The sequence below is a fragment of the Delphinus delphis genome, chromosome 4 (genome assembly GCF_949987515.2).
Source record: "Delphinus delphis chromosome 4, mDelDel1.2, whole genome shotgun sequence".
Classification (NCBI taxonomy): domain Eukaryota; kingdom Metazoa; phylum Chordata; class Mammalia; order Artiodactyla; family Delphinidae; genus Delphinus; species Delphinus delphis.
Window position 1 is genome coordinate 77,998,754 of NC_082686.1, and position 14,427 is coordinate 78,013,180.

General features: G+C 36.2%; 1 protein-coding gene across 4 annotated transcripts in view; it reads right to left on the reverse strand.

The window, feature by feature from the left end:
- Nucleotides 1-14,427, reverse strand: part of TP63 (tumor protein p63) — a 220,849-nt gene that overhangs the window by 98,680 nt on the left and 107,742 nt on the right. For 3 of the 4 annotated variants that reach the window (XM_060010949.1, XM_060010948.1, XM_060010950.1), the window contains exon 1: nucleotides 1,959-2,120. The exons of the other annotated variant lie outside the window; for it this stretch is intronic. In XM_060010949.1, coding sequence (XP_059866932.1) covers nucleotides 1,959-2,000 — 42 coding nt within the window. In that variant the 5' untranslated portion in view covers nucleotides 2,001-2,120. Of the gene's footprint in view, nucleotides 1-1,958; nucleotides 2,121-14,427 lie in introns of those variants that run through there. 4 annotated transcript variants of the gene reach the window in all.

Below are 14,427 nucleotides of genomic sequence, written 5' to 3' on the forward strand. Positions count from 1 at the left end.
TAGAACTGCATTTCTACAAAGGGCTAGTTATTAAAAGATAACCCTATGCAGAAAAGAAAACTGGTCTAAGCAATAGAATGGAAATGAAGCCATGAAGATAACGCATATTACACACACTAGCAGACAGATATAAAAATCATGATAGAAATACACGAAATGACACAGGAGGGTAGAGAAATGCCGCCATGTTTCTTCATCAGTAGCCTCTATGTACATGAGCAGCATTTCAAGAGAAAACAGACAGCTGCTGCCTCTTGATCACATATCCCTTAAAGTTTTGAAAAACGCAGACTCATGTAAAGGTATTTTCTTTCACTGTCAGTATGCCGTACTCTCACATACAGCATGACACTTTTACCTCCATAAAAGGCAGTCATTACTACAAATACCTTCTCATCACAGTATTCATGCAATTTTTTTCCTTTTATGAGAAATAATCATTTCTTTCCACTTTACATCAACTTCATACTTTTCTTACAGTTACTTCTAAATCAACTTTTGCTTCTACCTTTTTTTACTTACACACACAGAGATCCCAGCCTGTTTATAAATGACTGCGCGTGAAATATCTCATGAACACAAAGTCAGATATGATATGACCGACAGATCTTTTTTTTAATGATCAAAACTGGACGACATTGGATCAAATAGAAACAAGATCATCATACAAGTTGCCTCCATTTTTTTTTAAAAAAAATATTGCTTAGTAACATTTTAAGCTAACTTTCAATATTAAAGCAAAAACAAGAAACTCAAGTTTCTCCACTGAGGACAAGCAAGCCTACTTGAATGTTTTAAAGGAAAATAGGCACTTCCTTTTCCTTCTTTAGATAACTCGATATTTCCCCTGCTATATTTACATAGTTCAGGTGTCTAGACAATAGTGTGGTCAATATGTGATAGCGCTGGCCTTGCTTTGTTGTCTGTTGGGGACGCTTCCTTGTGCTGTCTGTCCGAGTACTATACACTTTGTTTTGATTTTTAAGGAGCTCTATTTGAGTACTACACTCTACTTTTCCAAGCATTCACCTGCAAGCATTTTCATCTGAAACACTGAACTAGCTCTCTCCACACTGCATTCTCCCCCTCATCTGATTAGTGTCAACACAGCTGCCCTATTCTGAGGAATGTAAACTAATATTGTTGTTAGACCTCCCTCAACCTTAGGAAACTTCCTCAAAGCCTTACAGTCTGGTTAGGATTTTTTTCTTATCCCTTCAGAGATTTAAATCCCTGTGACAAACGTGTTGAGGAGAGATCAGGGAGGCAAACATCAATTCCATAAATAAAATCCTATATGCTATAATATACATTTACATGTATGCATGTATAAATATTTAATAATGCATTGCTCCAAAATAACTTTGTCATCATACAGTGAAAGTCGAAGTCAATCACCAGACAATAGGGACTTGAGTGAAGTCCCCTCAGGATTTAAGTGGGTCTCTGGATTGACAGAATTCAAAACGAAGATGGCTTAAAAAAATCTCACCTGATTACTTTAAAAAAAAAAAAAAAGCATCATTTGCTTTTAGGATGAAGTTTGAAGATAGAACTGAGAACTTAACTGAGTTGAGACACAATCAACTAATTTGTCTTAGTGATACATGAACACCCAACAGAGGAGTCAGTTCAGTGTATCTGGCAGAACGTGATCTGCTCTCTCAGTCTGTTCTTATACAAAGTGATTTTATAAACTCCTGAATATTGGGCTTCCTCAAATACATAACATCACCCAGAAATTTTTCTTTTCCCTTTTCTCCTACTGTTTCATCTTTTACTTAAAGAAGAATCTTACAGTCTCCACAGAAAATATTAACCAAGAAAAGAGATTCCTATACACAGTTTGCAAAAACATTACATTGGGTGACCAAGAACCACCAATATGTAAGCTCTTATTTAAAAAATAGAAATGAAATAGCATCTCTAAATGGAGTGCTAAAATCTAAAAGCCTTACCTCACTAAATTGAGCCTGGGCATTGTTTTCCAGGTACAACATGTTAGCTGTAAGATTGATCAATGCCGCTGTCCTCTCTTCTGGCTCCAGGATTTTGCCAACCCCCCACCCCCTCTGAGACCCTTACAGTAGGAATCTACTAAGAAGATAACAGACCTCAAGTCCCTCTCTGTCTTTCTCTCTCTGTACATAATTCTAGGTTCCCTAATATATACCCAACTATAGGCATGAGGGGGCGGGACTCTTCTCTTTACCTGTCCAATCCATCAACTTCCACCTGGACTCCTCCACTCCAATGGAGTGAGGCCTCTCCCATCTCATTAAGTAGTTAGAATTCCTTATCACCAATCTTTAAAAGAAAAAGAAAGAGAGGGGAGGAAAAAAAAAAAAAAACAGGAGAGAGACAGGTAAAACTTTCCCTTGTCTCTTTCATAAGAAAGTACACTCTTTCCTGAAAACAAAATCTCCCCAAACAAACCACAAACCGTACCACCACCAGGACTTACACAAGGCACTTCAGAAAGTTGTTTTACACTCTGCATCTGAAAAGTAAAACTTCAGGGAAAGCTTTTGAAAGTTTTGTTTCGCTGTTTTCGCTTTTTAAACCTAGATGTGGAGTTTCAAGAATGATTACACAGTTAGAAATTTGGGGAAACCATGCTTATATGTCCTTAATATAAAAATTAAAATCCACTGCCTGACAGGCGAAGGGTTTTCAACTTCTTCTCCCAAGAGAAATGCCAGTGGTTTCATGCAAAGCTATGCTAACATAAGCCACTTGATCGTCCAGAGCATGTTTCTCAATAACAATTTAAACCATTGGTCCCGTTAACTTGTGAAAACAAACAAACATCCACATTATGTACAGGAAATAGAAGTCCTGGGGAAAGTGCCCATTTTTTTAAAGCCCTTTAAAAAAAAACCTGTTTCTTTCTATCATATTTCTTGAAACATGGAATCAATACAATAGCTAATCTATTTGAATATTTATTTTCTCTACCATATCTAGTTTTTATTAATGCTCAAAGATAATATTTTTATAAACAGGTAATTACTCATAAAAAGAATAAATCTTAAAGTCTGAAAGACCAACTAGCTTTTGCCTTAAAAATATATTTACATAAATACATGACAACATTCATGTAGAATCTGGCCTTGCTTACCATGATTTAGTGAAGATGAAATGCACACTGATGGTTATTGTGCGATCTACTAAAATATGCTCATTGCTGTCGAGTATTCTACATAATTCAGTTAGATTTATATCTAAACGTCACTCCTCTCCCCACGCTTGGGAAGCCAAATTCCCTGTCCTGCGTGAAAGTTATAACTGGACAAGATAGCTGTACAGTAAGTTAATATTTAGATTGATTCTAAAATTTAGATGAAAATTAGAAGCCAGACTAGGTTAGTATATAAACTTTAAAAATAAAGTGTGCAAATGCATTCATGACCTTGGATTTGCCTCCTCTTTTTGCATCCATAAAATGCATGCACATAAGGGATAATATGATCATGGGGTGATATTTACTTTTTAGCCCCTAAGTTACTGGTAAGAATGTTTCTTTTTCTGCAAAAATTTTTCAGTAATATCATCTGATCTCAAGTGTCCAAGAATACGACAACACTAATGTTACAAATTTATATCAGACAAAATGTTCATTTCTTCACTGAAATATTGGAAAGATGATCTCTTACTACCTGTAATTAACCAAATAAGCTGTAGCTACGAGGCAAAAAAAAAAAAGAAGAGAGAGGGAAAGAAAGTAAAAAAGAAATGACTTGAAAAATGCAATTTCATTATTTGTACCATGAATTTAAATTATACACCCACTGCCAGCTTCTGGGTCAACAGTAGAAAGCAGTTAGCTGTTTCCTTAAAGCTGTGCTTAGTTAAGTGGTTCAAAAACTTGGATGACCCTGAGAATCAACCAGGGTGCTTTTTAAAAACAGATTTCTTGACCTGGCCCCATATCTACTGAATAAGACTCTCCAGGTACACAACCCGTACATCTGTATTTCCGACAGCCCAGTAGGAAGTTCTGAATGAGTCGGGTTTGGAAATTAATCTGGAGTAAATGCCATTAGCACAACTGCCCAGAAAGTCATTATTGAATTCTTTTTTCCATGAATAGAGTAGTGTAGCCACTTGAACCCCTAAATCTAAGGTCCACAGTTTCAGATGTTGATGATATTCTATCAAATGTAAACAAATTTCATCTTTCGCAGAGTCAAAAGATTCCCAGCAGAATGGGATGGATTAAAAAGATCAAATTCCTTCTATCTACCACCTTAGCCTTCAGCACATGCCAGTCAGACTATGATCTCTATCTACATAACTACCAAAATCTAAAATGCGTGTATCTTACATGTAAGATATGATACATCTGCTGACGCTACTTGTGTGTTTTGGGTACATGAGGGGAAGGAGTACTGGACTGGGGGTTACAGGAGTAACCAGGAGGTACAGGAACTATTACCAATTCTGTGCCCTTGGGGCAGGTTACTTAACCACTCTGGATTCAGGTTCCTCGTTTGTGAAATGAGAGGCAGAACTAAATGATTTCTAAAGACCATTATAAAGATAAGAGTCTCTGTCCAGAATTCATGGAAGTGATTTAGAGGATTATTTACATTTCTCTTATTTTGCTGGGATATTTGTACCTCAGTGTGCTCATCTTTGAACTGTACAATGAAGCAGTTGAGTTGCACAGATACTAAGATGCTTAAATGACATAAAGAAAAAGGTACAATGTACTAGGGGGAAAATCCATGCTTTTTGCTCTAGGATATCCTCATATTAAATTCACTAATAGCTACTAATCCATTTAAATTTGAATTTAGCACAAACATTTTCATAAAAGAGTGAATCAAAGTACATCTGATAACTTTTGATTTCAGAATTAGTGCGAATACCTGATGTAAACATCATGCATTTACTTAAGCAAAAGGTTACAGAGAAGCAACCATTCTCTGTATTCGCCATGCAACAATGCTTATCTTGGATCTCAAAGGTTTATTAATATGCATTAATTTTCCTAATAACCTAATGATGTAGGTATTATTATCCCCATTTTACAGGTAAATAAACTCAAAGATTGTAAGTAGGTTTCCCAAGTCCTCAGGAGTCAGAACAACTTTATTTAACTTTACTCACAGCTCATAGTTTTTCATTCCCAGCCATTTCCCTCAAATTCCTCAAAGCTTCATGGTGTCAGAATCAGGCGTCAGCACTATCCCTTGAATGAAAATGCCACTGCTGTAAATCTAGTGCATTGGAAGGAGAAGTCATTCAAGATGTAACATTAACATGTATGTTTTCCTGAAATAATACTGTTAAAACTTTGTTGAATATCATTCTTAACAGATACTCATGTAAGAGCTCTTTGTATATTAAAGATATTAACCCTTATCATAAGTGCTGCAAATATTTTTCCACTGTGTGTATTCCTGTGTGTGCGTTTCTGGTGTTTCAACTCGTATATGGATTTATGGTTTGCTTTTTGGTGTAGAAGAGTTTTATTTTTTCCATAACTGAATTTATCATATCATTTTTCTCTTATAATTTATTACTTTTCAAAAATAGTTTGAAAGGCCTTTGCCAGCCCAACATTATAAAATCCTTCAGCCGTATTATCATTTCATATTATTATCAGTTTTTGAATTGTTTCATATGCAAATCTTTTCACTCTCTAGAATTTGTATTGGTATGAGAAATAAATGAAGATATACTTCCACTCAAAATATATAACTTATCTTCATCATTTTATTGAATAATTTTCTCTCTAATTTGACATGCAATCTTTATAATATACCAAATATCAATGTCTCCATTTTATATCTCTATGTGAGAAAGTTAAGCAAGTATATAAATCTTCAGCACACAGAAAATACTTGTCTGAAGTTCTTAATCCACACTGTAAGTTTGGGTAGGGAAAAACAGGGTACCTATAAAATTCTAGGAAGTAAAAAGTGGAAGCAGTTTTGTCTTTCAGATCTATGCCTGCCCCCTGTGGCTTGGGGTAAGTATAGAGAACAAGGAAATGTTTAGGTTTCATGAAGCCATAAAAATGGAGATAAGTGTTTTAGTGGGTTCGCCTCATGAAGACTCTAGTTCTATTGAATTGAGAGAACAGAGAAGTTAGAAGAGGCTTAGTTAGTCATTTATTAAAGTAAACAAAGACTGGTGACTTGTTTTTATATTAGCAGTTGAGATTCCAAGAAAGAATATGTGCCTGGTTCTAAATTTATCAACCCTCTATGCTTTCACCAAAAATTTACCTGAATAAGATAGGAAAATGAATATCTAGCAATATCTCTACATTCTCCCCTCCCTCTAGAGGCCCCTCACCATCACTTTATCTTTCCTAAAGAACAACTATGATCATGTTACTCCACAGGATGAGTCCATGCCATTGGGAAAAAACCAATTATTTTTGTAGGCACTCAAGATCCTTCTTCACAGGCTGGTCCCAAGCTACCCTCTCAGCCTCATCATCCCTATTTTCCACTCTGCTTGCTACATGCTGGCCCCAGCTGACCATTTCTGCCCCTCTGCTCAATCTGGTCCCTCAGTTTGAAATGTCTTCATTCTCTTTACCTGATAAATTGAAACATTTTCAAATTCTTCCAATGAATCTGAGTTCTCCAATTCCCTAGTTGAAGTTCAGTCTTCTCTTATTTTATATGAATGTATATAAAATAATAATAAAATGCTACCTTACAATGAAAAAATGTGTATAATTATCTGTCTCCCCTATGAGGCTATGAATTTTGAGGTCAGAGTACACTTCTGGTCATCATATCACATTTCATGTCTAAAAGCCTGATGAATATAAGTCCAGTTGAACAATTTAACTCTGTAAGAAAAAACCAGAAAGTTGAAAATGGATTCTTTACTCAAAATATTTATTATGACATGAATGCCTTTCCTATAGGAATCAATAAACAGCATCTAATTACAATAGAAGAGAGAGAAAAATGATGCTTTCAACCCAAGGATAGTATGTCAAATCTTCAATAATTATTTGTCAAGAAGGCAAATTGTCAGCATGATAAACCAGCAACAGGCAAAAAATATTGGGGTTTTATAGAGCTTGTGTGAAAGCTAAGAAATGTTGGGACTTTCCAAGCTGCCCCAGAACAAAATCAATCAGATCATTTTAATACCACCCACCATAAAGTCAAAGGATGACCAGCAAGACACAGTGAGTAACTTTCACAGCTCTAATCTTTCTCAAGTTAAGTGATTTCCTTCCTTTCCTGCTCCAGACAGGTAAGAAGAATTCGCATTTGTAGACGCTATTGAAGGCCACTAAATTAATTCACCAAATCAATTTTCTCTTAAGTCTAAAGCTAAATTCCAAAGCAAGATAAAAAATCACATCCATTTTAGGGTCCCTAGTGAGGCTCTGAAAGATGAGCAAGCCTCATAGGTACAGAACGGGAGATAAGTTCTGTCCTAAATCTTATAGATGTACTCAAGCTATATATATAGTTGTTGTTGTTGCTTGTTTGTTTGTTTTTTCTGTAAACCTTCAAGTAGAAGGTAACATAGCAGACAGGGTTTAGTTTCTCTCTTTGTATATTTTGTGGATCAGATACTCTTCAGAGCACTTTATATATAGCAAACTCATTTAATTCTCATAGAAGTTTGTGATGTATGTACTGTTATTATTCCTGTCTTACAGATGAAAATGAAAATACTGATATGCAAATAAATACTAAATGGTGAAATCGAGATTTGAAGGGATCCAAAACAGTCCAAGTAAATAGGTGTCCATATGCAAAGAGATAAGATCATCTCTCATACTGTCTTTAATTTGCACTTAAAAGTTTTAGATTATAAAAATAATGTGATATTTAGAGCCCCAAACTGAAAAATAAAAATAAAAAATAGATGCTATCTATAAGCATAACACTCATAGAGAACTACTGCTAAAAGTTTCCTTGGTCTTTTCTCTATGTTTATATATATATTCTGTAAGCAAAATTGGATTATATTCAACATATTATTATTATTTTTTTTTTAGTTATTATGGTATTATGAGCATTTTCCCATGTTAAGTATTCCTACATCTAAAAGTACTGGGTCAAAGTTTCCGAACGTAAGTCACTTGATAGGTACAGAATCAAGTTATTTTCCAAAGGGCTGAATCAAATTGCATTTGTATGAGGTTAAGAACCACAGTATTAGAATGATCTTTTCCAACTATACAAATGAAAACAAACATTTTCTTATTTTAATATGAATCCCCTTGATTGTGAGCAAAGTTAAATGTATTTCAATATGTTTCTTAGCCCTTTGCATTCCTTCTTTAGATGATCTAGTAATGTCCTTTGCTTTCCCCTCCAATCCCTACCTCACTGGTATCTTTATTAATAAAGATATTAACTCTGACATATTTGTCATATATTTTCCAAGTTTCTTTGTTTAGTATTAAATATATTGAAATAGAAATTCTGATTACTTTATTACATAAAAATGACTTCTTAGCCATTTATCCCAGAACCTAGAGGTAACCACTGTTAAAATTTTGGTATTTTCTCTTCCAAAGATATATATTCCATATAATTCTGTGTGCTTTACAAACTGAACATATGATAGAACATATTAAAGATATATTTTGTTAAAAGTGCGTATATGTGTCTGTATAAATGTATGCATATAGTTATTTTAAAAATTAACCTGTTAATATGATTGCATACTCAGGTCATTACTCAGGTATTTTAATTAAACCCTATGTTTTTAAATTGCTATATAGGGCTATTGAATTAATTTAGCCATTTCCCAGTCATTGGACATTCGATTTGTTTCTATTTTTCTTTAACACTATAATCTTAAAGCAAAACTGTACTACGCGGGCTTCTCTGGTGGCGCAGTGGTTGAGAGTCCGTCTACCGATGCAGGAGACGCAGGTTCGTGCCCCGGTCCGGGAAGATCCCACATGCCGCGGAGCGGCTAGGCCCGTGAGCCGTGGCCGCTGAGCCTGTGCTCCACAACGGGAGAGGCCACAACAGTGAGAGGCCCGCGTACGGCAAAAAAAAAAAAAAAAAAAAAACTGTACTAAGCTATTAATTAAAATACATTATTAGAAGCTGCATTATTTGATTATGAGATATTTAAATATTTTAAAGGCCAATAGATACTACTAAATTGATTTCCGGATATTATACCAGTTTCTCTTTAAACCGTCAATATAAAACAGAGCTCACCCTGCCACAACAGCATTAGCAACTATAATTATTTTCTATATTTTTAATATTTTAGAGTAAAAATGAACAAACAAAATTAACTTTCTCCTACTGCTATTATACATTATTTATTAAAATGAACATACTGATCTCCATCCCCATTAGTTGGTCACCTTTGGAAAGTGCAGATCTTTAAATTACACCAACGTGTATTTGAATATTGGTATGTTTACTTATCTTCTTTGAACCTTCATCTATAAAATCAAAATATCACCCTATAACATTTAACTTCCTAACCAACCTATAGGAGTGATTAGTTTATAATAGGTTCTAAATGGATTTCAGAACCCTTTTATCCTTTTATTTATTCGTATCTGTAGTCTGGACATGCTACTAAATACCTCCAAAAATTCTTTTTTTTTTGGTATCTTTTTTTTTTTTTTTTTCCTGGCTGCGTTGGGTCTTCCTTGCTATACGCGGGCTTTCTCTAGTTACGGTGAGCGGGGGCTACCCTTCGTTGTGGTGCGCGGGCTTCTCATTGTGGTGGCTTCTCTTGTTGCGGAGCACGGGCTCTAGGCACATGGGCTTCAGTAGTTGTGGCTCGCAGGCTCTAGAGCGCAGGCTCAGTAGTTGTGGCCCACGGGCTTAGTTGCTCCACGGCATGTGGGATCTTCCCGGGCCAGGGCTCGAACCCGTGTCCCCTGCATTGGCAGGCAGATTCTAACCACTGCACCACCAGGGAAGCCCAAAAATTCTTATTTTTTAAACACTAGATTTTCTAGTATTTCAATAGATACTCTGATTAAAACTATATTTCATTCTTTTCCTTTCTGCTTACTGCCATATCCTCCAAATAGCTGCTGCTGCAGTTAAGTGGTCATAGACAATTCAGTCAATTGCCAACTTGGAGGAGCGGAAAGAGCACTGGAATCAACAGCAGAAACCTGGGGTCCAGGTCTCAACTCTCATTTAGAGTTAGTCCTTTTCATTAAGTGGATGGATAATCAACAAATATTCACTCAAGCTAAATGCATAACACATCACCTTTCCTTGTTTCCATACTGGGATATATTTCAATATGATAATAGGTTTTAAATAATTTACCCTACCTAATAACTATAGAGAAATCAACCCATCTTGTCTTTAAGGATCATGCATGAAAGGATATTGTTCCAAGAGTCATGGACTTTGGGTTAAGTTCTGGCTCTGTCAGTAAATTGATTATATTACTGGAAACAGGACATTTCCCCACCTATCTTGCAGTTTTCTAATCTGTTAATTGGATTTAGGTTTGTTACATATTTCTCATCCTATATTACTGTCATTCTAGTCTCCTTGGTGTTCACGTTTTTCTGTTTAACCATCTTCTAAATTTTACTATTGATGAAGACAGACAACTTCTCTATCAACTTTATATCTCACATCTTTTCCTTGCAGTATTTCCTTTTTAAAGAGCTGGTGAAAGCAGTTGATTTTATAGACCAGTTGATTTCTATCAAGCTTTCAATCTTTCTATCAAGCTGGAGATTTTAGGCTTCACTTTTAGTTCCTCATTTTTTCTCTCCTCAGCAGGAATATAGGTTGGGCAGGGGATGCCTCATTCTTCCTGGAGGCTGTATTTTGAGGCAACTCAGCTTTCTTTCTTACATAAGTCCTCTCCACCCTTTCCAGGAAAAAAAAAAAAAAATCCATAGGCAAAATAAAAAGGAGGTGCATTTACTCTGGAGTCCTGGACAAACTCCAGGGAAATATTACATTTTGTCCCTTTTAATTCAGACTCTCAGAGAAAGTGAATTCTAATGTCTTTCTTTTATTTCTGCACTCATCTTCAGTTATAGGAAATGTCTCTCACTGTTAAACACAGTATAGCACAAGGCAACAGAATGGAGAAGTCACTGGTTTGTAACTTTGGGAAAACTTCAATGATCTCATCTGTGAATCTCCCCAGTGTGCACGCTACCTTTGTATCAGGGACTATGGGGGTTGAACTGAGCCATTCTTGGAGCCCTGTTTTCACTCATCCTCTCTGCTGCACTATTCACACTTGCACTACATCTGGATCCTAAGTATGAAAAAGTGGTGTACGTGAACATGCTGTGTGTGTATAAAATATATGTAAATATATATATATATTTTTAAGTTCCACTTTATGCACCCTGTGACTTGCTATCTGACCTTGAAGTAGTTATCTAGCCTCTGTGTTTCTTAGCCCCCTACAGGTACAGCAAAGGGTTGGCCAATTCCTATGGGATTTCTAAAGTCCTATCTCAGCCTGACAGTCTCAGATTTTCCATACACTTTTTTTTAATTGAATAAAAGATTCTTTAGATTCTATAGTGCTTCACAATTTTCAAAAGTTTCACACACATGGCTCCATATAATCCCATAATAACCCTTTTTCTCCCCCTACCCCTATATTGCCCCTTTCCCCTTCTGTCTCCCCACTGGTAACCACTAATTTGTATTTCTATATCTATGAGTCTGCTTCTTTTGTGTTTTATTCACTACTTTGTATATTTTTAAAATTCTACATACAAGTGATATCATACATTATTTGTCTTTCTCTGACTTATTTCACTTAGCATAATGCCCTCCAAGTCCATCCATGTTGCTGCAAATGGCAAAATTTTATTATTATTTATGGCTGAGTAATATTCCACTGTATGTGTGTGTGTGTGTGTGTGTGTGTGTGTGTGTGTGTGTAATATATCTCACATCTTTATCCATTCTTCTGTCAATGCAATCCCTATCAAAATATCAATGGCACTTTTCACAGAACTAGAACAAATAATTTTAAAATTTGTATGGAAACACAAAAGACCCCAAATAGCCAAAGAAGAAGATCATGCGCCCTGACTTCAGACTATACTACAAAGCTATAGTAATCAAAACAGTATGGTACTGGCACAAAAACACATGCATAGATCAATGCAACAAGATAGAGAGCCCAGAAATAAACCCACACACTTATGGTCTCCATAAGGGATACTAACTATACTCTTACCATGCAACTGTTGTGATAATGTCTGTTTGGGCAGAAAAATGCTACATAAAATAAGGAAAGTTACACTTTAAAAAGAAGTCAAAATGATCAGGAAAACAAGAAAGACTGAAGCGCTAGCTGGACCCAGTATAAATGATGTCCCTAACTACCTTCAGCAGAGGGGTAAAAGTAATTTAGGAATGACAAACTGTGGTGTTTTCTCAGAACTGGGAAAGCAGCATGCACTGGCTGCTCTTTCAGACAGAGATGTCACCAGGCTGCTGTAATCTTCACTCTGTGACAGCATGCCATGAGAGTAAAAGTACCACTCACTCTAAGTGTTGGGTACAATAAGCCTTGGTCCAAAAAAATAATAAAAACATTAAAAAAATGGCTTCTTGGTGTTGTTTTTGTCCCAGAGACTCTGAACACAGAAGAAAGTAAAGCATACATGGAATTAGAAGTCTCATAGGTAAGGTTTGGAGGTAAACCCTGGGGATTGCTTATCAAAAAGGAAAACCAAATCTAACATCAAGAGTACATATATGACAATGTGGTGGTATGGATCCCATGATCAATTCTAGCTTTAAAGTAGTCTACGTTTCTGTCTAGGAGTGCCTCTATTTAAAAAGTCCTATTAATGGACAAAGAAGGATGCAGAAGTTTAAGGGATTTATAGTAAGAGCCTTAGGATGTATATCATACATTGCAGTTTAAGAGCAAATAGATCTTATATTTCCCAATGCTGCAGCTTTGTACACCCTGGCTCCTCCATCCTCTCAGACAGGCAAACTCAAATGCATTTTTCAACTCGCATATAACGTGTTTCCTCTATTTTACTCAACATTTGAGTGTCTGTTATGTACCCAGCATGGTGCTAGCACCTTTGGATCATTCCTTGTCTTCTCTAAGCAGCCAGTTACTTTGGCCTCTTAATTTTTACCCAATTCTATGGATACCTATATTATTATAGCTCTCATCTCATTGCTTTTTAATTCTGTTTTCATGAGTCCCACACTAAAATATGAGGACAAAGGTGATGCCAGATTTAGTTCTGCACTTCTGCAGCTTGGGAAGTGTACAGAATAGGCACTCAAATTCTGTTTACCAGATGACTATTCTGGTTTGATCCATCAGACACATCTGCAAAGCAGGCCTGGAATTATTACTCCCACTTCTCAGATAAGGAAATCAGGTTACAGAGGGGTTAAATGTTATATTCAAATTCACATATAAACTATGCTTAAGGTTGCATGTGCTCCTGTGCCGTACAAGTTGCCTCTCACAGAAGAGATTACCCTGTCACACACAGGCCTTAACAATGCGGATGAATTCAGCCTCAGAGTAAATCAATCTGTTTGCATGCTAGGCAGGAAAAATGAGCGGTCCTGTTGCCACAAATGACTCCCAAAGATATTCTTTCCCCTTTAGCAGCTTTTTCCCCTTCATTTTGATCTCCTGAGCTTCCTACTGTTACAGACACAATGAACTGACTTAATTTCAGCTTCCCAAGCTTGATTCACCGCTTGATTAAAAAGGGGTGCAACTAAGTAGGTGTGCCTCCGTGACCTGAGTGGTTAAGCCAGATCTTCTGGCCTGAGGAGGCCACTGGTTTGATTTTGTAAGAAAACATTATCTGCATTGATCATTAACTGGACAATTCTGCAACAGCTGTCTCAAAGAGATTAAAGAAAAAAAAAAAAGACTCGAGGAGAGCTGCATCTAAAAACTCTAGGTAATTTCCAACAAAGACTGACACTGACTTCAGGATTCAACTATACGTTGCTTAAAAGTAAAGAGAAACTCAGCATGATAGCTTCCTAATAATAAAGAAATCATTTCTTCAAATGGAACCCAGTGCAGTTGTTGTGTTCAAATCACAGAAAGAAACGTGCAAAGTCAGACGTCATTATACATAATCTGAAAACACACACACACACACATACACACACACACACACACACACACACACACACACACGCTATGGGGTAGATGGAGCAGCTGCCCCAACAAAATGAAAATAAAACTGAGGCATTACTTGTAACTCAGTTGCTCAGTGAATGAAATGCATATATACTACTCCCATCTTAATCAACTACTTATGCTCCTCTTTTAAAATTATTCCTTTTTATGCACTAGATTTTGTAATTCAGATAGATTCTCTGTGAGGTAAGGAGTTTAAGTAACATTGTCAAAGGGCTAAGTCAATGACAGTATAAGTGGTGTGTCCTGAATCTGTGAGTAGGATTATGACCGAACCAGGATACCGATACTTCAGTCTGAGCATCTCTT